The sequence below is a fragment of the Capsicum annuum genome, chromosome 8 (genome assembly GCF_002878395.1).
Source record: "Capsicum annuum cultivar UCD-10X-F1 chromosome 8, UCD10Xv1.1, whole genome shotgun sequence".
Taxonomy (NCBI): domain Eukaryota; kingdom Viridiplantae; phylum Streptophyta; class Magnoliopsida; order Solanales; family Solanaceae; genus Capsicum; species Capsicum annuum.
In genome coordinates this window covers 146,645,195-146,667,320 of record NC_061118.1, presented here as the reverse complement: position 1 = coordinate 146,667,320, position 22,126 = coordinate 146,645,195, and the positions used below count along the sequence as shown (strand labels likewise).

The 22,126-nt window shown below is 32.8% G+C and overlaps 4 protein-coding genes across 6 annotated transcripts in view; 3 read left to right on the top strand and 1 right to left on the bottom strand.

Annotated features, from left to right (window-relative positions):
- Positions 1 to 17: 17 nt before the first annotated feature.
- On the top strand, positions 18 to 7,295 carry LOC107839280 (CMP-sialic acid transporter 1). 2 transcript variants are annotated; one of them, XM_016682699.2, is made up of 8 exons: positions 18 to 459; positions 1,340 to 1,423; positions 2,473 to 2,687; positions 2,809 to 2,887; positions 4,190 to 4,359; positions 4,591 to 4,777; positions 6,490 to 6,567; positions 6,664 to 7,295. In XM_016682699.2, the coding sequence occupies exons 1-8, from the start codon at positions 409 to 411 to the stop codon at positions 6,805 to 6,807; spliced, it is 1,008 nt and encodes a 335-aa protein (XP_016538185.1). In that variant the 5' UTR covers positions 18 to 408; the 3' UTR covers positions 6,808 to 7,295. The 2 variants fall into 2 exon arrangements, with proteins under 2 accessions (XP_016538185.1, XP_047250449.1); XM_047394493.1 differs by having other exon boundaries at positions 211 to 488.
- Positions 7,296 to 11,228: 3,933 nt separating this feature from the next.
- Positions 11,229 to 11,695, top strand: LOC107839279. Its single transcript, XM_016682698.2, has one exon. The coding sequence runs from the start codon at positions 11,269 to 11,271 to the stop codon at positions 11,536 to 11,538; it is 270 nt and encodes an 89-aa protein (XP_016538184.2). The 5' UTR covers positions 11,229 to 11,268; the 3' UTR covers positions 11,539 to 11,695.
- A 6,849-nt stretch (positions 11,696 to 18,544) lies between these two features.
- Positions 18,545 to 19,303, top strand: LOC107839278 (arabinogalactan protein 20). Its single transcript, XM_016682696.2, has 2 exons — positions 18,545 to 18,737; positions 19,111 to 19,303. The coding sequence occupies exons 1-2, from the start codon at positions 18,638 to 18,640 to the stop codon at positions 19,212 to 19,214; spliced, it is 204 nt and encodes a 67-aa protein (XP_016538182.1). The 5' UTR covers positions 18,545 to 18,637; the 3' UTR covers positions 19,215 to 19,303.
- Positions 19,304 to 19,635: 332 nt separating this feature from the next.
- LOC107839277 (mitochondrial carrier protein MTM1) overlaps positions 19,636 to 22,126 on the bottom strand; it is an 11,757-nt gene continuing 9,266 nt past the window's right edge. The window contains exons 9-11 of one of the 2 annotated variants that reach the window (XR_001665061.2): positions 21,117 to 21,175; positions 20,577 to 20,884; positions 20,092 to 20,231 (exon numbers count right to left, since the gene is read on the bottom strand). Coding sequence is in view for 1 of the 2 variants with exons in the window: in XM_016682695.2 (XP_016538181.2) it covers positions 20,078 to 20,231; positions 21,117 to 21,175 (213 nt within the window). In the remaining variant the exon portion in view is untranslated. Of the gene's footprint in view, positions 20,232 to 20,576; positions 20,885 to 21,116; positions 21,176 to 22,126 lie in introns of both variants that reach the window. The other variant, XM_016682695.2, reaches the window with a different exon arrangement.

Here is a 22,126-nt window from a genome sequence, read left to right as displayed (position 1 = left end):
TTTATTTTATACAACAAGGTTTTAAGAAAATTATTTGGTATGCAAATTTAAATTTTCTTTCTTATTTAGATTATCTGCATAAATCATAACATTAACCATCCCTAATGTAAACCCTTTTGTAATTAATTTAATCAATTTCAGTTGATTTGTCGAAACATTTTTTAACAGAAAATTATTTCAACTAATATCAAGTTTGGCACAATTATTATTATTTTTTTTATTTCTAACAACGGATGAAAACAAAAACAAAAATAGCCAGTTAAGAATATTGAGCCAAATCTGAAATACCCAGTGGGCGCTGTGTGTGTGAAACTCCGGAAAACTCCTCAAAGAAGCAAAAAACTCGCTAAGCAGATTTACCGATTCACATTTCGCCGGGAAAAAGGCCGGCAGAAAATCGCCGGCGATATGCGGTGGTACGTCGTCGCTTCGCTTCTCACCGTTCTCACAAGCTCACAGGTTTCTCTTTGTTCCATTCTCCATTTTCTGTAAGTTTCATTTTACTTATCATGTCTGATCTATATATTTTTTACTAACACTTAAACGATAAGCTCATCATATGAGTGTAAAATTGTTTAGTATTGAGTTAGAAGAGTGAATTTAAGTTTATTTTTCATCAGGAAGTGTATTGTGCCAATTAATTAGATTTTAGATGATTAGCTCATCAATATGATCGTAGAATCGCTTAGCGTTGAGTCTAGAAGCGTAAATTCAAGTTTAATTTTCATCACCAAGTGTATTGCGTCAATGAATTAGATTTTAGATGATTAGCTCATCAATATGAGCGGAAAATCGCTTAGCGTTGAGTCTAGGACCGTAATTCAAGTTTATTTTTCATCATCAAGTGTATTGTGCGAATTAATTAGATTTTAGATGATTAGCTCATCAATACGAGTGTTTATATTGCTTAGCGTTGAGTCTAGAAGCATAAATTCAAGTTTATTTTGCATCACCAAGTGTATTGTGCGAATTAATTAGATTTTAGATGATTAGCTCATCAATATTGCTTACCATTGAGTCCAGAAGCGTAAATTCAAGTTTCTTTTTTATCACCTAGTGTATTGTGCGAATTAATTAGATTTTAGACGATTAGCTCATCAATATTGCTTACCATTGAGTCTAGAAGCGTAAATTCAAGTTTATTTTTCATCATCAAGTGTATTGCCTGATTAATTAGATTTTCTGTAAGCTTTCCGCGTTTTAATTTAAATGTTACTGTAAAAGGGATGATTAAGTGGTTTAGTTACATAGTATTTAGGACCGGTTAATTGTATATTGTAGATACATGTAGGTAGGTTGATAGTCTGGATTAATGTTTGAATTATGCATCATGTGGCAGGGAATTTTGACAACTTTATCTCAAAGTAATGGAGGATACAAATATGATTATGCTACTGTTCCTTTTCTGGCTGAAGTTTTCAAGGTAACATTTCTTAGATTAGCTTTATTCGCTTGAGAGGTGGTACATTGTCCTTTTTATTATAGCTTTCAAGTAAACGTTAGCTAGAAGTAGAAAGGTAGCTTTAAACTGGGTTCTCATTCTTCTTACTAGCTGTTACCTTGGGCAATCCTCCTCCTCATGAGCTAGCTTTTGGGGTGTGAGTTAGGTCCAATACCAATTTTCACATGGTATCCAAGCCAAACCCATCCCAATTGTGCATCGGTGGTGGGCCCCCATATGTCCACGCTCCAGTTAGCCTGGGCGTGCGGGAGAGTGTTAAGTATCCCACATCGGAAGAGGAAAGGGTCCTTGGTCTCCCTATAAGGCTTGGGCAATCCTCCTCCTCATGAGCTCGCTTTTGGGGTGTGAGTTAGGTCCAAGACCAATCTTCACAATTTCATGTTCATGTCGTTAAAATTTAGTGTCGTGATTTCGATTATATTCTATCTGGAAAAAGAATATACGAGAATGAAGAGGTTTTCCTCACCTCCTCTGATTGGCTTGCAAATAAGAACTTATATGAAGGAGGGAGGAATCATTTTCTCCTGTATCAGCTATAGTATCATGATCCCCTCATTTAAAATTTATGTTGTGCTTAACATTTTAAGCCATGCCAAAGTAACATCAAACTTTGCTAAAGATCTTATCATGTCTCAAATATGACCAAAAGTTGGGTATGACTTTTACTTTTTTAAACATGTAAAGAGAGCAAAATTATTTTATCACCTGACTTTAGCATGCATTTGATATAGAATGCTCCTCTCTTAATCTTCAGCATAATGAAATGAACTATGCTCTGTCTATCCTTTTTTTTTTTTCTTTTCAAAAAGTTCTCGTATTGATCATTAATTAGAAAATCTCTTTAAAATGATGGATGATCCAGTTTGACTGGATATCCACTTTCTGATGGAACTTCTGGAGAGGGCATTGAGTGACGCTATTGTGTAGTAACCCCTCTTGCATGATAGTTGCTTCTCCATTTGAGGATTTTCTCTGAGATTTTCCTCCTTAAATCATTTGTCATCCTGCAGCTTATAGTATCCAGTGTCTTTCTTTGGAGAGAGATGCAAAACTCACCGCCTCCTAAGATGACGATGGATTGGAAGAGTGTTCGTTTATACCCAATTCCATCTATCATTTATCTCATCCACAACAATGTGCAGTTCACTACATTGACTTATGTAGATACATCGACTTATCAGATAATGGGCAACTTAAAGATTGTTACTACAGGAATATTATTCAGGTGCGTGGTGCCGTCTTTTCTGCCTAGTTTCCCTACCTTTTTTCACATCATTCATCATCAATTCTTTATTTCCTGTATTGAAGTCAGTAAAGTAAATTAAGAATAATTTTTCATATTTTAGGCTGTTTCTTAAGAGGAAGCTTACGAACTTGCAGTGGCTGGCAATCGTACTTTTGGCTGTTGGAACAACCACAAGCCAGGTGCTTATGGAATCTCTTTGCCTATTTCTAAGCATTATGATTTGGGAAGTGGTAGCCTAGCGTGCCAAACCATGTCATGCATATAAATTTTCTTTTGGAGACCTGACCTGAAACCTAACCAGCGCTAGAACTGGTATGCAAAATTGATGTCCTGTATTTGAGCTATTTAATTGGAAGCATTACCTTTTTGTCATGAAAGATGGTTATGACACTGTGGTTGCTCATATAGATTTTGTGTTGCGAGTATGTAACTGATTGGTTAAATTATAGGATTAAGATTGGCAGTGAACTACCTGATGGATATACCAGTTCAGTTTGTTCTGGACAATTTGTGTCATTCTACATCATATCTCAGAAAACAACAACAACAACAACAACAAACCCAGTGTATTCCCACATACTGGGGTCTGGGGAGGGTAATATGTACGCAGTCCATATCACTTCCTCCGGAGAAGTAGAAAGGCTGTTTCCGATAGATCCCCGGCTCAAGACAAGGAATAATAAACAAATCCGTAATAAAGCATGAAACAAGATGACATAACATAAATACGACACCCACAAGGAATAGTAAACAAAGAATCATTAATAAATTCTTAATAAAGCATGAAACAAGATGGCATAATAAGAATAATACACCCACCAAGTAATACCCTACACTAACGACCCAAACTGGCACTAGCCTTCTATCCTAATTCGCATCCTCCAGTAGAGTCATGTCCTCAGTAAGCTGTAACTTGTAACTGCTCCATGTCCCACCTAATCACCTCTCTCCAGAAAAGAGTGCTTTAAAAGATATGCCAAAAAGTTATTTATGCGAACAGCCTCTCTACTGTTTTTGTGGGGCAATCATTATTTTGGTACTGCCTGTCTGCATTATTTCAAGCTTAATCAAACGACTACTTCCCTCTCCAGTACACTTATCTTCAAATATGCATATATAACGGAAAACATAATTTCGCTTCTTTTGACACCATTTCAAAGAAAGAAGTATATTCTCCATTCCATTTTGTGGAACACTCCGTTTTGAAATGACAAATATTTGACCCTATTCTGTTTCTGAAAACAAAGTCACAACTTTCAAGAACTCAAATTCATTGAACTGTTCAAATCTTTAACTTTGATTTGTTGTTTTCTCTATCACAGTAGTGTGTTCTACCATTTATTTAGTATTTACTTTCACTATTACTAATAGTATAACTTAAAGGTCAAATTTAAATCTTTTGTTCAGTCAAATACCGTGATGTGAAATAGGACTGAGAGAATATTAACAATGGTTCCACATTTGCCTGGTGTTCAACACAGGTGAAAGGCTGTGGAGAGGCTTCTTGTGACTCATTCTTTTCATCACCCATTCAAGGATATTTGTTTGGCGTTCTCTCTGCTTGTCTTTCAGCACTAGCAGGTGTTTATACTGAGTTCTTGATGAAGAAGAATAATGATAGCCTGTACTGGCAGAATGTCCAATTATACACGTGAGTTCTCCAATTATATATGCGGGTCCCACTGTTGAATGCAATTAAGCTCATTCTCTAGTACATATGTTAAAACTCTGAAGTAGAAGATAGTTGCACGGGACAGTAAGGAAGAAGGGTTTGTTAGTCTTCATATACTGACTTGAGTCCTGTTGTGTGATCAAATTCCATTCTAGTAGTACAGGCCTATGAAATTGATTTGATAATTGAAATAGTGCATTGGATTTTCAGATTTGGCTCAATATTCAACATGGGGCGACTTCTTATGGATGATTTTAGAAGTGGGTTTGAGGCAGGTCCTTGGTGGCAGCGCCTTTTCAATGGATACAACATGACCACATGGTTGGTAGTGTTGAATCTTGGAACCACTGGCCTTTTGGTTTCATGGTTGATGAAGTATGCCGACAATATTATAAAGGTATCTTATCTTTCTGATTAGATGCATTTGCTTTCGGTTCTGTTTGTAAAAGTTCTGATTACCTTTGATATGTTTGTTATGAACTGAAGTTGCATATCGTAAAAATTCTATTTAATTCCCCTCGATTTTTATGGCGATTGTCTATGTTCCTGTACTTTAATAAGATTTACGACACCTAGAACAGATTCCTGATTCTGATTCTCAAGTAAATTATCCTGGGGATGAGAAATCTGAAGAGTTATTTTGGATGGCATCTCTGCTTAGAAATTGAGAGAGACTAAGCTGAAGGGGGTGGTAGCAGGACAAATTTGTAGTTTCTCAATGAGAACGAACTTATTAAGAGGAAGAAAGACAAGGGTTTGACAGTTTAATTTAACAAAAAGACTAGGGTCAGAGCCAACTGCATCTCATTATGTCAACTCCTTCAATATTGCTATACTCTCTCTCATTATGTTCAATTCCTCCACTATTTCAAAAACTATTGCATTTTGTGGTCTCCACCGTTGCTATAGCTTAACCTTAACCCAGTTTATTAGATACTTTGTGGTCGATCTGGGCTTGGATTTATTTTAAAGTGGTTGATTTACTATACATGGAAACTTAAATGAGCTGTTTGAATTTCGACATATTTCATCTAGCACCAGATTTTACTGATTCTGTTTTTAGTCATTTGACTCTTAATTTTGTAATTTGTTCATCTTTCGGAAGGATCATTTTTTTTGTTACTTATTAAAAGATGAAAGTTGTTTTCCATTTAAACCCATGATTCTAGGTAGAGTTTTCAATCTTGTAATGTTATTTTATCTTTCTGCAACTTTTTATGACACTCATTTACACAACTGATGGCTGAAAGTGTTCAAAGAACCCCTAATTCTAGAACACAAATTTATTTTCTTAGGGAAAGGAATTGGTATTTCATGAAGGAGATGCTTGGTCCATAAATGATATTTCAGTATCTGCAACTACTGAAGTTCAATATTTGCAAATAATGGTTGGGACATTATTATTGGCAAATATTGAACACCCGTATTTGAAATACTGATGAAATAAGAAACTATTTTAAGGAGTATTCCAGTATGCCAATTGAAATTTAAAAAAAAAAAAAAAAATTTACTCGCAGAACTTCAACCTTTTTCTCTAGTCCAATTGGGAACTATTCAATTGCTTGGAGCCATACAAGCATGAAATGAACCAAAACAAGAAAGGAAAGGGCTGATGTACTTGGACGGTGTTGTGAATGGAAGTGAAATTGATATCCGGACAAAATTTTAACTTCAAATACTCTTTTTTTTCAACTTCAACCAAATATTGTCCAAGACCACAAAATCCTTTTAGTCGAATTCTCATTATGCAACTCAACTTTTTTTGGGACAATAACCTACCCAACTGCGATAGGAATTAATTTTGTACTTTTCTGGATAGAAGTGGAGGAGAAATTTAAGGCATCCCACCTCTGAGAATTTGTAACTATCCTGGTATAGATTTATATAACTGATTCGAAGGTCTTCAACAATGCAATCCATCCCATTTTCATTCATTTAGCTTTTGTATAGAATATTGCATTACCATAGTTAGTATCAATAAGGCTGTTATGCATGGTCATATAGCATTTCAATTGAAGCATTATCATTTAATGTTACTTAAACGAAGAAGCTAACTAGCAGTCTAGTACCCTATCTGGTAATATACTGATATTACCTATTCTTTTCCAGGTGTACGCCACTTCAATGGCAATGCTCCTGACAATGGTGTTATCAGTGCTACTCTTCAACTTCAAGCCGACAGTACAGGTAGGCTCCAGAGAGCTGTTCTCAATTTGAAACTTCTTTGTAATTTGCCCTTATATTTCATAAACATGTCTTTACTGTTAATTTGCCTGTTTGCAGCTCTTTTTGGGTATCATTATCTGCATGATGTCCCTACATATGTATTTTGCTCCTCCAAGCACCCTAGTGGATTTGCCTTTGACAGTAAAACCGGTTTCTGAGAGTGTATCTGAAGTCTCTGTTGAACGAAGAACAGATTCCTGATGTACAAAATACTGCCACCAATTTTTTTTCTTTGATTTGTGCAAAGCTATCAACAAGTTGAGCCTCAGCCAATGCAAATGGCTAAAGGGTTGCATGACCATCACTTGGATCCCAATTAATCAGGATACGTGATTCAAGAGTTGAGCTTAGAAGCTTTCTGATGATAGCAGGTTCTTCCCTCCACGTTAATGAGCGTGAAAGTAGGACGAGCACTGATGTCTTCCTTATTTAACCAAACCTAGTACGAACTTAATTTTGCTTTTCTGGTTTCACTAGTAAACACATGAAATCAAGAAAACACAAGAAAAAACTAGGATGGGGATTATATAACTTCTGTTGTGTTCTGTAATGATTCATATTCAAAGTTAATCTAGTATAGGTACATGGAACTTTTGAGTGGAACGAGTTGCACGAGGAACAACAGATCTTTTTTATGCCACTGTGAAGATTGTGTAATTGCATGAAAGAATAGATTAGCTATTTATTTATTTCATGGTTGTTGCAACTCTTTGATCACCATGTGTGTACATCTACAAGTCAGTCATTAAAAAGCAGCTAATTACCTTGAGATTTATCTCATTGCTGCGAATATTGTTCGGCTTAAATAGCTAATCTAACCTTTGCTAAAACATTTTCAAGGGATTGTCATTTCAATTTGAATCCCAAATAACTAGGCTTAATAGTAGTGTGTCTTTTTATTATTTTCTTTATACAGATGCACCCAATTACACATGTGGGAGAGGTGCGACTAGAAGTAGAACTTAAGTATACTTTTTTTCAAGCCAACTGCAAGTAATTTGCAGCAAATAGACAACAATCCAGATAGAGTTGAACCTACTGTATGCAATAGTTGCACCGATTGTTTTGACTAAAAATCGGAAAAATTCAGTAGTGCTTTAACATCAAAATGAGTTAGTTTTACCATTGATGTAATACTCATTAATTGTGATCATGTGTCATCTATCTTTTTGGGAAGGCTAGTCTCTATAGTTCCTTTAAAGCGTCTACATCAGTTCATGCTACACCATCCTCGACCGACAATTAAAAATGGTGGCATGCAATGTGAAGTGTCTAAAAATCCCCTTCATATTATTTGTCTCGTGAATTTTCTGCACAGCCCTTAAAAACATATCTAATAATTATAATTATAAGAATATTAATTGGAATGAGCCGGAGTTCTACTGAAACAACCTGTCGACCTCACAAGTGAGGTAGAGGTACGGAATACGTACCCTCGACCAGGGCCGGCTCAAGCAAATCAGTGGCTTAAGGCGAAAATCAAGTGGAGGCCTTAAATTTTCAAGAAAAATTAATTTTTTTATAAAGCCTATATTTTAAATCCTAAGATGCAAAGTTGTAAATATTATAGTCGATTCTTCGAATAATTTTTTTTGTTAATATAACTAATGCATCTAATCTTTCTTGAGACATACTTTAAATACATCAAACTGAAGTCTCTGCCTTTCACTCTGACTTGCCATTCATCGTTTACTCTTCCTTGCATTGTTTACTTTTATATTATAAGTTTATTTTTTCTACAAATAATATTTAATATTTTTTTAATAAAAACCTATAATCTATTATTGTTAAAAAATAAAATGAGGCCCTCAAATTAGGGGGCCTTAGGTGGTTGCCTTTTTTTTAAAAGGATAGAGCCGACACTGCTCTCGACCCTCCTCAGACTCCACTTTTGTTGGAATACACCGGGTATGTTGTTGTTGTTATTTTTTAAACGTTATATTTTAAGTTGTCAAAACGTCTAATATTTGGAACTGGAGGAATGGGGGAATCTACAGGGTGCCTTGAGGCTTCAGTTTCTGATCTTAGAGGGTATGAATGAAGGAATATCAGCCACAGTTTGTTGAGCAGGTAATCTGTCATTCGATGAATTAATTGCAGTACTACAGTTATAGATTTTGTGGTAGCTAGCATTTGACAGAACATCAACTTTCTTTGCTACCATTCAATATGTGCAATTATTTGCAAGCGTTAGCCCACCTGCACTGTATCATTGATTATAAAGTCTTTCAGTATAGATTTCAAACACTAAAGTTGATCATTTCTGAGATTCAATTATTAAAATTAATTACTTTTCCTACTACAGTATGTTCTAGTGAACATTGTGGCAATATTTTTGGATATTTGAATTTAATTATTCATTTCTCTAATGCAAAATTAGAGGTTCGAGGTGAGAAAAAGAAAAACACGAGAAAACAATTAGCAGTTCTTATACGTAAAAGGTAATTGTGTCTTTTTTATTGTACAATGGAACTGAAAAGTTAATACTTAATACTCCCTTATTCCAATTTATATGATTCATTTTCTCTTTTAGTCAATTTTAAAAAAAATAATGCGTTCTATATTTATTAACAATTTAACTTTAAAATATCTATTTTATCCGTAGTGAAATAATTTATAATCGCACAAACATCTGTGATTGGAGAGAGTATTATATAAACATTGAGATTCGAAATCGTGACTCAACGGTTTGAATTGTGGTTTTATATATATTGTCCCTTTGAAACCAAGTGAAATTAGATAATGCTACACCAAAACTAGCAATAAAAATGGCCTACAGGCTACAAGTCACTTTTTTTCACATGATTTCAGGGTGTGTTTGGTATGATGGAAAATATTTTTCATGAAAAATATTTTCTTGGAAAATGTTTTCATGAAAAATAAGTTGATTTTCTACTTATTTTTTCATATTTGATTGGTGAGTAGAAAATATTTTATGGTGCTTGGTTGGTGAGTAGAAAATATTTTTTAGAAAAATATTTTTTATTGTTTGATTGGTGAGTGAAAAAATATTTTTTAGAAAATACTACTAACCGTTAATTAGTATATCGGTGCCTCTAGCAACTCAACTATTTGTAAGAACTAATTTAAGCATAACAAATAATATTAATATCGAATACTAAAATGTTCCAATCACTAAATTTAAGCAACTATTAATTAGCAAATATAAGGGACTCTTTTCAACATTTTGTCGGGACAATCTCAAGATACTACAATCAATAGAAATATAACGGAACGATAAGCTTATTCAACCTCATGAAAATCGATGATAAAATGAAATATGCAATTAGCAAAAGTAACATTGGTAAGTCTTCCTCTATGCATATGGAAATAACAATACATTCAATGAACATTGGAAATGGAAAAAATTCGAGCTTCAGTATTTTTTATTTGAAGATGTGAAAAATTAAAGCAAAACACAGTGAAAAATATTTTCGAGTAGTGTAAATTTTTTAGAAATATAAATTTTTTGAGTCATGTGAATATGAGTATTATTGGGGTGGGAAAGAGGGGAGTGGGGGGCATAAGTCACATTTGTCATTTTCCAGAAAATGACTTCCCTTGGTTCATGAGGGAAGTCATTTTCCTTCAAATTGAGGAAAATGAGTTGTTGTGAAAAATATTTTTCCAACATTTTGTTGCAACCAAACAAGGAAAAATAGGAAAACATTTTCCATCGTACCAAACACACTCTCAAAGAAGAAAATTTCAATTCGACTATGCTTGAGTATCACTCGGGGAACCTCTTTTAAAATTGGTAAATTTGAATACCAAGTGCAACATCCAATTTATGTCCCATCAAGCTACAATATATTCTACTTATAGGTCTGCCATCTTGGCTAAAAAACAATTCCAGGAGTTACAGATGTGTTTGTATCCATTTTTCAACAATTATCTTCTCTAACACTTACATCCAACTGTGCCACCTACCATCTATAAAACATTAAAAAAACCTCCCCATCTTTGGAGTTTCAGAAGCAAAACAATGTCATCTTTCTTGTATCGTCCGCAATGGATTGTACTCTCCGTCTCAGTTTAAGTGTATTAAATTTTATATTTTTAAATTAAAGATGTATTATATCATGCTAAATATCCTTTGAATTTTGGTTTCCTAAACTTGTCATGTAGCCATCGGATGCCTGAATTGTCTTACTAAATACGAATGAAATGTCTTCTTTTTGGGATAAACCAAAACGAGAGTGAACACTTAAATTGAGGCGGAAAGAGTATTATATAATTCTAATCACAACATAAAAATAAAATCCCTATTATCTATAAACTAGACTATTATTACATAATCTAAATCCAAAAATTCTTTTAAAAAAGATTCATGTTAGCATTTTCTTTTTTATGTTTTCTATCTGGTGTTACCCTCTTTAGATCCCTTCTAACTCGAATTTACGTTGCATAAAGCCCATCAAATGAGGAAGCGTTTCATAAAAAATAACTAAATTCAACTTGAAACTCTACTAAAAGTGAAATGATCATATTCATTCCACCCCAACCCTTCGTAATATGTCTGCACTTTTTATTATGAAAAAGTTGTAGACTACATTAAAATAAATAAGAAAAGAAAAAAAATTGTAAACTGCCTTTCTTTCCTCTATAAATACCTTAGTGCCCCAATATATTTCTCCACACCATCACAAAGTATCCAAGAAAATGAGTGGAGGTGGAATGGAGTCGATGACACAGCCAACTCCGCCCGGTATGGGCGGAGGTGACCGTGTAATGAACAGCCAGCACGGCGGAGACCGGTGTGGCTACGACTTTCACATGCCGTTGCATTACCCAAGATACACAAGAGCTGAATATGAAGTTATGCCAGAATGGAAACTGGATTGTTTGCTTACTCAATATGGACTTCCTATTAATGGAGATGTTAATCAAAAGAGGAAGTTTGCTATGGGAGCCTTTCTCTGGACTTATTAATTATAATTATGACTAGCTAAATCTCCTCTTCTCTATCAGTTAATCGGTTTGTTAATTGTGTTGTGTGTGTATAAGTTAAAACTCTTTTTGTAGTATGTAAAATGGTTCATCATGGTTTCTTTTCTATGAATCTAATACTACTAAGTTTTGTTATTAATATGAATTTCGATCTATGATCGTCACATCTTAGTGTGTTAATAACGTGTTTTAATTTGTTGCAAATTAGAAGTTGAAAAATACAGCTAGAAGGATAAAGGACACTTCAAAAAAAAAAAATCGAAAATCAAAACCTATACACAAGAATCAGTGACTGATCGTCACGACGACGATCATCTTTATTGTCTCCTCTACTCAATCTCCTACGTCTTTGATTCTACTTATATCTCCGTCTCAAATTATTTATCGTGTTATCCTTTTACGCATCTCTTAAGAAATGTAAATTATGATAAATTTGAGTATTTTATCCATATTTATGTCTTAAAAATAGAATTTCTCTTTAGTGAATATTTACTCCATTTATGTGCCATCCCCACATGATTGAGGTGCTTATAGTATTTAAGAACAATTGTTATTAAAGGTAATATGGGAACATGCTTAAATTTTTCTTAAATTTCTAAAATGATAAATAATTTGAGATAACTAATTTTAAAGATTGGAACAATAATTTGAGACCGTGAAAAGTAACATAATAGAAGGTGAAGTATATCGGTAAAAAGAAATTCTCGTAATTGTATGTTGGATACTTATTTAAATAGGAATAGTATTACATACGTTATACACACAGACCGTATAACTAATGTTTGTATTTACTATACATAATTTAAAAAAAATATGTATCAAATAATATATTAATAATACACAAAGTTAATGCATACATTATTTTTCTAATTCACCCTACTAAACCATGATATACTTTGAGAAAAAAATTCCGTTTCAAAATTTTGAATAACATTTTAGCAACTGATCCAATAGTTGTCACTTGTCACTAGAGGAACAATTCAATTATTAAACCGTAATAGCTATTGTTTATAAGTACGCCAAAATAATGTTTTTGATACATAGGAAAATATTCTTTAGAATATAAAGAGAAAACAAGTTTCACAAAGTGACAATTTATATTGATTGTGTTTTCCAACTCTCCAACACCTCCCCCACCTCCACTTCCCTCCATCCCTACCTTCTATAGTATTTGTTGTATATATTATATACAAATGCTATTATGATAGAAATTTTTTTTACATCTCAAACACAAAAAATAAGAAATATACTTATTTTTAATAAAATATTTTTCATTGTACTGAATAGATCCTTGGTGAAACCTCGTCTTGTATTCTGGTGGTATAGAAGGAAATGGACCGGACATGGAACAAATATCCCTTCGGTTAAAGCCCATAATAACATAAATTCCACCATTTGAAACACAATTACCTTCTCTCCTTTTTTTTTCCAATTAATCTCTCTCCCCATTCTTATACATATGTTGTCGTTCATATACATTCTCCCTTTTTTTTAATTAATCTCTCTCCCCATCTTATACATAAGTTATCGTCCATATACATTACTACTTATGTTTTTGAACTAACTAATTTAACTATAATAAAAGAAATAAAATATCTACATTAAATACATAACCCAATTAACTCTATATTTATGAAATTTGGTTAATGAATCTCTTAAATTCAGTAACAACTTTTCAATTTTAAAATTTTGAAACATCAATTCAATTTCAACGATCAGATTTAGAGATTGAGGAATTTCGGGTTGATTTTGGCAATTGCATCCGCATTGCGTCCCCTGTAATAATATACATTGCAAATCAATATTAGTTTAATATGCAACAAAACTTAAATAAAAAATTTCAATTCTTGAAACCATAAAACAATGCTCAATATTCATGCCTAATATTCTTTCATATACATAAGAATGCTACATATATAGGCTGAAATAAACACATCTCGGCTTGTCTAACAGAGTCATATACATAATTGTGTCACGTATAACACTGTTAATGCATAACATATAACAATCCAAAAGTGCTTGTTTCAACGGTATACATAACAAAATTATGTATATATAGATTAATATACATAACTAAGCTAAGTATAACACTATCAATGCGTAACATATACATAACTTTGTAATGTATATGATCTGAAATAAATAGTCCACCAGTGTTTGTTTCACGACATATGCATAACGAATTTAATAAATGGACTTATATACATAATAATGCTATGTATATGAGATGAAGTAACAACAAATTTCATACATATGTATATGGTGTGGCATAAAAACTCTCGACAATATCAAATTTCATACATATGAATACCTTTTTTTTCTTCCCCTTTTTTCTTTTCTTCAAACAAAAATTATATCACCAACGTCAATCCAAACTCTCGAAAAGGTCTATTTGTTGCAGCATCCTCTTTGTTATTAGGTATAACTAGTTGATTTTGAAGTAAATGAACACCAAGTGCTTCACAAATAGTGCTGCTTCCATTATTGCTGCAACGATTTTGTCTGAGTTCATTATTCAAGGGATTATCATAAAGGGAATTATATGAATTCAAAGGACGAAGTGGGTTTGTAGTTTTCTTGTAACCAATAGTATATTCCCAGTCATGGCGGCTAATTAGGGGGGAGTTTCAGGTATGTTTAAGCTTTTTTTTTTTTTGAATTTTTGTGAATTAGAAATAGGGATTTGAGAAGAACGATAAATTCAAAATTTAAAAAATTGAGATCCTTGATTGTAGGCACCTTTTAAGGAAATAAAAGCGTCAGAAAGGAAAAGTAAAGCTATTTATATGAATTATAGAAAGAGAAATTGTAAATATGTGATATTTGTAATGTAACACATCAACTTAGGAAAGAGTCTCATATTGGTAAAATACAAGAGAAATACTGGGCATATAAGTAAGAAAGTCTTACTCCTTAGTGACACGTTTTAAAGCCGTGCGGGCTTGGGCCCAAAGCGGATAATATCACTAGTGGATTGAAGAATTAGAGGGTCTCTCGGGATGCCCATCGCGATCAGGGCCTCGGCTCAGTTGTGACATGTAATTAGTTTGGGGATTTGGGATATTGTGTAATAAAGGAAAGCAAAGTTGTGGTTTTTTGACAATGGCTAATGGCTTCATGGGCCTGAGATCCTTTACTCTTTCTTACTTACTTGGGCCTAGTCCATACATTGACCATTTTTTGGCCCTGTAATTGAAAAAGACGTTGATTCAAATATAAATGAAATGATTCAAACATTTTTAACCATATCATTGTTATCTTTACGTACATGTGAAGAATCTTTTATAATTAATTATGTTTGATGTTGAATAATTAGATTCTTCTTTTTAATTTTATTGTTTATATATAGTTACACGAGAAGAAACGTTATAAACTTTTTTTCATCTTCTATCACGTTATAAATAATGATATAACACAAAAAAACAGACATTGAGTAGAACGGAAATAGGGATAGGAAATTATTAGTCCATAAAAGTACGATCCGCTAAAATTAATTCATGAAAAATCTTATCAAAATACTTATAAAAAAAAAGATTAATTTGAAAGACCACTTGTTATTCTTCTTGACCATATCATGTGCAAAATTATTCTACTACTTTTTCACTTTTTCATGTGTAATTTCTTCAAGGGAAAATGTTATTCACACTAAGCAAACAAATGAAAATAGCAATATGTGTTACTAGTACACACATCTATCACTAAATCGTGATATTTCTCCCATTATCCATGTCTTATTAAAAATATCAAGTTTTGGACTAACATATATTATTTGTTTTAATGGAACTAGGCAGGCATGTGAAGTGGACCATTGCACAAAAAATATGAATATGAGGTGATGCTTGAGTGTACATATATAGGACATGCAATGGCAAATGTTGTCTTGTAGCTAAGGCTTGATTTTACGATGTAGCGTGTAAGGCAGTTATTGAAACAGTTTCTTAAGAAAAATGCAGGATAAGGTTATATACAATAGATCATTATGATTTGATCTTTCTTCAGACCTCACTCATAGTTAAAGCTTTAGTGCATGAGCTGTTTTTTCGTGATGTTGAAATCATCAAATAAAAATCTTGAATTTTACTTTGTCTCATAGTTGAGAATAGTATTACTATCCAATATAAAGGTGTTCATATTAGAAACAATTTGCATGTGGAATTTCCCTATCCCAAGTACTCTTTGCTTCCCCAATGGCCCACCCCAACTTCTGCATTATGGGCCTCTTTCTCTCCATATTTTGCTAAAGGGGAAAGGACAAAAATGTCCATTCGCTAAATCTAATTCCAACTAAATAGTTACTACAATTTAATCCCCTCTAATCAGTCACTAAACTAATTTTAATTTTATAGCCATTGATTATTTTGCATGCCAGTTACTTCACGTTTTTTCCCATTTAAAAAAAAATAAAAAATGCTAGTTCATTTTATTTTTTAAATCTTGCTTCTTTTTTTATGTTTCATTTTTTTTAATTTGATGTTTCATTCTATTATAAAAAAAATCATTGCTTTTTTTTTTCACTGTTTTTATACCTTTTTTTTTAGCAACTTTTTTTAAAAAAAATCTATTCCTTTTTTGAAATTAACATAACTATAATTATTGTACGTTAGAACATGCATTATGTATATTTATGGAATAATGACATTGACTATCCAAAAAGTTATGTGAAATTACTATAAGAAACTTTATTTGATCAAAACAAATACATAGGATTTTGAGGAGAAGATAATGCAACTCAAACACCAAATGGAAAACCTAACTCCAACTTTTTTCAATAGTTCAACTGCAATTTTCCAAATTCAAAAATCAACCCCCGACATTATTACAAGTCCAAAAGAGGAACTATAAAAAACAAGTCAAACATCAAAAAGAAAACAGATATACACATTCTATACAATTTTTATCTACAATTATTATTTAGATACATATTTTATACGACTCTATATAGTTTCTACATGCATTCTAAAAATGTATCAATCTAGTATAAAAGAATATCACTTGAGTATATGAACACTGCAAGTGTACCAATATAGTATAAAAGTGTATTAATGTGGTATAAAAGAGTATCAATTGGGTATAGAGACTACATGGACTTGCATAGAATTTCCTTTCTCTTTTATAAAAAACGTATTAATATAGTATAAAAGTGTATCAATAGAGTATAGAGACTGCATGTGCCCAATTGGGTCAAATGGCTAAAAAGGGAATTAAATTTAGTCGACAGATTACATTTGTCCACCTTTTCAAATTGTGTTCATTTTTTAAAAAAATGATCATCCCATATTCTTTTCCCTTTGTTAAACACTATAAAAAAAAAAAACGAAAAAAAAAAACGAAAGCTAATGCAAGGAAATAATCAGTAGTATCCACCAAAATCTTTCACTCAATATTTGGCATTTAAATGTAATTATTTTTGTTGATCAGTTAAATGTGTAGCTTGCTCAACTTTAAAAGGAAGGTGCAATCAAATCATTGAGATAACAATTACATTAAACTAAAAATTACACAAATACACAACTTATGTTTTTAATATTACAAAAAATCTCAACTCTTTAAGCATATTACAAAAATTCCAACATATACACAGAATGCTATGTATATGTGGACTATGTTATATATATTAATAGAGAAAGTAAAATAATTTTAAAAATGAGAGAGAGTGTAATTACTTCCAAAAGGTTTGATATTTATGTTATTTATACTTAATTATATGTATCTCATATGAATGTAACGGTTAGATGACTTTTTATTCCCAATAACAGCTACATAATTGATAACTAACTACTACTCACTTAGCCAGATTAACAATTTAAATTCAAATTAGGGAGTTGTTAATAATTGAGGTGTTAATCAGCCTTTAGGCGTTTCAAAAACTTTATGCACATCCTTTTTGGATTGAAAGAAGAAAAAAAAGGTGAAACTTATTTTCCTCTCTAAACATTTATTTAAATGTAAACTTCAGGAGAGTAATTTTATTGAGAAAAATTCACAAAACCAGGTGATATTTAAAGTTAAAAAATGTGTCCTAAAATAAAGAAATTACAAGATAATCTCCATCTGATCTGTCATAAAGGCAGAATCTAAAATCCAGCTCAATTTAGCATCCATTTAAATTGACAATAATGATTTGAACAAGTGATGAATAATTTTAAAATCTTTTATTTATGTAAATCATGAATTCTGATTAACTAAATAAGCTGAGGTTTAATGAAAAAATTTTAAAAAGGAGGTGGCACATGGGTTTCCAAACAAAAATGTTTGATGGACCCCACAATTTAGCTGGTTTCTCTTTTTTTTTCTATGTTCACTTTAAATATTCCTTCCGTTCCTCTTTTTTTTTTTTTTTTTTTTCTTTTTTTACACTTTTGAGTTGATACATAACTTAAAATCACAATATAATAGGTGTAATTTTATTATATCACTTTTTAAATATAATAAAAATTTAAAGCTTTAAAAATATATTAGTTAATGAATAGTATTTAATAGTAAGAGTAAAATGAGCACAAAGAACAAATTATTCATTAATTTTTTAAATTAGACAAATATTATTCATCAACTATTTTTAGTAATATGGACAAGTAAAAATAGACGAAGAGAGTAATAATTTTACATTTATGATGTATATTGTTGAATTCAAAATTGAGAAGGCGTCATGCGAAAGATAATAGATTATTAATATGGTTTAACCAATGGACCTATATATTAAAAATTAATATTATTGAAAAAACATCAAACATGTTGAGAGAACTATAAGAGAGGTTTCTATTTATAGAGATCCAAAATAATATGAAAAAATTTAATATTTATTTTTAGGAAAAGTAAAAGTAAAATTATGGTATTACATTGACTTTTCGTTCAAGAAAAATAAAATCTAAATTTGATAAGAAAATCAAAACAGAAACCTTAACATATATAGCTTAAAATTTAAAATAAAATAAAAACAAAAAGAATAAAAAAAATCCTACCAACTAACTATATAAACCTCCAAAAGTCTCAGGCTCTCAACCAGCATTTTCACTTGTTTGTTTGCAAGTTTCATTTTTTTTTTCTCTCTCTTTTTAAGTACAAAAGGTAGGGGCGATTAGTTATGGCTGCGGTAGTTTCAATGCTGTTGGCCATCTTTTCCATGGCTTTTTTCACTGTTCAAGCTCAAGACTTTGCCCCTGCCCCTGCCCCTACTAGTGACGGTTTGTTCTCTACTCCCTTCTCTTTATAACAAAATTTAATTTATATAATCTAGATGTTCTAGAAGGAGAGTCTTAGAATAACTGGTACATTATTGCTATGTCATCTGGAGGCCACGGGTTCAAGCTGTGAAACAGCCTGAACAAAATGCAAAATAAGTATGCATACAATAAGCCCTTGTAGTTTAGCCCTTCTCCGAACACCGCCGCACATAGGGAAAACTTTAATGCACCGCATTTTTTAAAAAAATTTTCTTATTATTATTATATGGAGATCTAGTGAATTATGCAAGATTTTCGCCTTCTTTTTAAACCATCTGAGTTATATATATAAAACTGAAATTCTTTGGAGTAACATGCTGATGGTAATTTGCAGGAATATCGATAGATCAAGGGATTGCTTATGTGTTAATGCTGGTGGCTTTAGTTCTAACATATCTCATCCACCCTATGGATGCTTCTTCCTACAAATTGTTCTAAATTTAATTTCTCATTTACAATTATGTTTCATTTGGGACAATGGTTGTAATTTTTAATCATTCTTCATATGCATTTATTTAATTAATCCATTCATGCTTAATTTAATTTCTAGTATATGGTTATATATGTTTGGTTGTCTTTTTCTCATTTCTCCTATTGTCAACATCCCAAGTGTCAGAGTACTGATTAATATACAACTTATAGAAGATATGAACTCCAGAGAAACGGAAGTAGAAAAGAAAATGAGAAGCCACTTGAGAGTAGCAATCTATTGTTTTTTCACTTAAATTTATTGAATTAAAAATAATTGTTGCTTTAGAAATTCTAGACAAGAAATACTATTTTGAAACGAAGGGAGTAGTAGTTGTTTCCGCTATACTCTTGTACCAACAAACTACGAGTATTTCTTAATAGTGCTCAATTCTCAAAAAAACATCTAATATTTCTTAATAGACTTGAAATGAGTTAAAAGCGTCACTTATTTGGAGACGGGGCCCATTTTGTGCACTAGTGTAAGTCACTTCCTCAAGCATTTTGCAAGCAACCTTCCCCCTTCAGGAAATTTCCTACAACTGGTCTTTTGTTTACAGTCTAAAGTTTCTGCAATGCAGTAAGGGTACACAGTACAGTTGTAATACGAATGTGGGACTATAGTTACTGTGGGACAAGTGCTTCCAATCACTGGAGAAACTTCTTCACTTGATTGAATAAATTAACCTTCAAGCCTTACAGGCGAAAATTGGGTTAGAAGGGATTACCCTGTGATGAATCACTGCAACAGCCGGGGGTCTTTGGGAGTGTCTTACTGGTAGAAGTTGTGCTAATATCACCTGCTTCAGTGGCTTGGAAGCTACATTATAATGCTATAGATCAGCACCTTCGCTCTGTCGATGCATATGCCTATGGCGCAAACCATATTTTACCACCTCATAGAAGGAAACGACAATCCCAACTGAAGGTCCTGCTCGGGCAACTCGGGGGCCAACTCCAGTGAACATTCCCTTAAATCTCCCATCCCTGGTTCATGAAAACAATAATAAGCACAGCCCAAAGCACCAAGTCCAGGAAAATGGTCTACAAACCTTTTAACACTTAAAATGCATTTTAACAAACAGCAAGATGCTGATTTCAGGGAGACACAAGGGTATTCCAAGGTTCATTTTTGATCAAACGGAATGGTGTTTCTTTTTACTAACTTAAGAACTTACCAAGCAGCCAGATAGATAAAATTATTTTCTTACAAAACAATCACTCTGTCTTATAATAAAAGAATAAATCAAGACGAATAGATATTCCAGAACTTCTAGCGGATCATTTGGATTCATCATTCTTAAATGAAAGGCAAGGAAGACAAGGAGCTACCTCGTCTCTGCTGGATCTGTTCCTGGGAGTAACTGGAGAAGTGTTCATCACTTAACGGGACCTCTAAACACTTTCAGCAAAATCATCTCTTAGGAGTTGAGGCTCCCATAACCTAAGTTGCGGACTCTTCACTTTTGATGCCGCACCCGTGTGGGATTCTCCAAAAAACACACTAGCTTTGGTGAATCCGACACGCACCCGTTGACATTTTTAAAGAGTCCGAACAACATAGCACATAACCCTTCAGTCCCCAGTTTTCTTCCCCCACACCCCTTCCAATACATCCTCCATACATCTATCTTGTCGACCTTAATTGGAAAAGAAAACAATTATCCTATCGGCAATTGATGCACTAAAGAAAAGGATTAGTTTGTGAAAACCAAAATAAAACCAAACAACTCATTAGAGCTCATCACTGCTCCTATTGACTATCTTTTGTCAACTAGATCAAAGCATATTGCAGTATCTGAAAGAGATCGAGGGCTCGAAGGGAGATGGGGTTGCAGACAAAGATAAAAGAAATAAACTGAGGTCAAGTACCTCCATATCTCAACCAATGTTTGTCTTGTGGTCATTCTCAGTGCTCGTTCAGGATCATTCTGCAATGACAAATGAAAATTCCACTGAAACAAAAAAAAGAGGAAAAAAATAATAACTAGTGTTTGTAAAGCGGAAAGTGTAAAGCAGCATGGGGCTAGAAGCAAAAAGGTCCATGGGAAGCGAAAAAATGAGAAGTAAAGTGCATGCTCGAGAATTGGCATTCAAAACCATAATGCGTGACTAATTAATAGGGGGATTCACCGCAAAATACTAGCTTGGCTCATGATTGTCAAGGTAATAGTCTACTTCTCCACGTTCTGTGCTTCATTAAGTTAATAAAAATAACAAACAATCAGGTTCTCGAAGGTTGTAGCCTTGTCCAGTTCCAGTGGAAACTCAAAGCTAATGCGTCCAGATAAAACTCATCAAACAGACTGCCATATCAACAAACAACAGAAACAAAACGTATGCAGTAACTGGAAAATCTGGGTTAAAAAAGATCTCATCAGCACCACAAGGATACAGATATAGTTTCGGTAAAATGAGTGTTGACAAACTCATTCGTCACCAATATTTGATGTTTATAACTTTCTGTGTTACCACAGGTTTAACATATTAACTCACTTTCCTCATTCCTACTTTTCCTTGAACAGAATGATGGAATTGCAAGTCATCCTCTACTGGAAGCATTCGAATATTGAATTATCTTAGAATTATGTGACAGAATAAATGGTAGATCAGAAAGGCATGCATATTTTGGGTGAGATAACAAGTAATTCTGCTTCAATTAGAGTTGAACCAAAGAGCTCATGATTTGGTGCCTGGATGTGGCAATTTGTGCAAAATCTCGTCTTTTGAAGATGCGTCTGATGAAAAAAAAAAAAAAAAACTCACTACTTCCAAATGTGAAATTAGAAATGTTCTTTGTAGTTAACTCTTATTGTAAGTTTTTAGCTGTTGATCCTCAGAGTACTAATTCATGGCCTTGGAGGAACATATGGAGATCACGT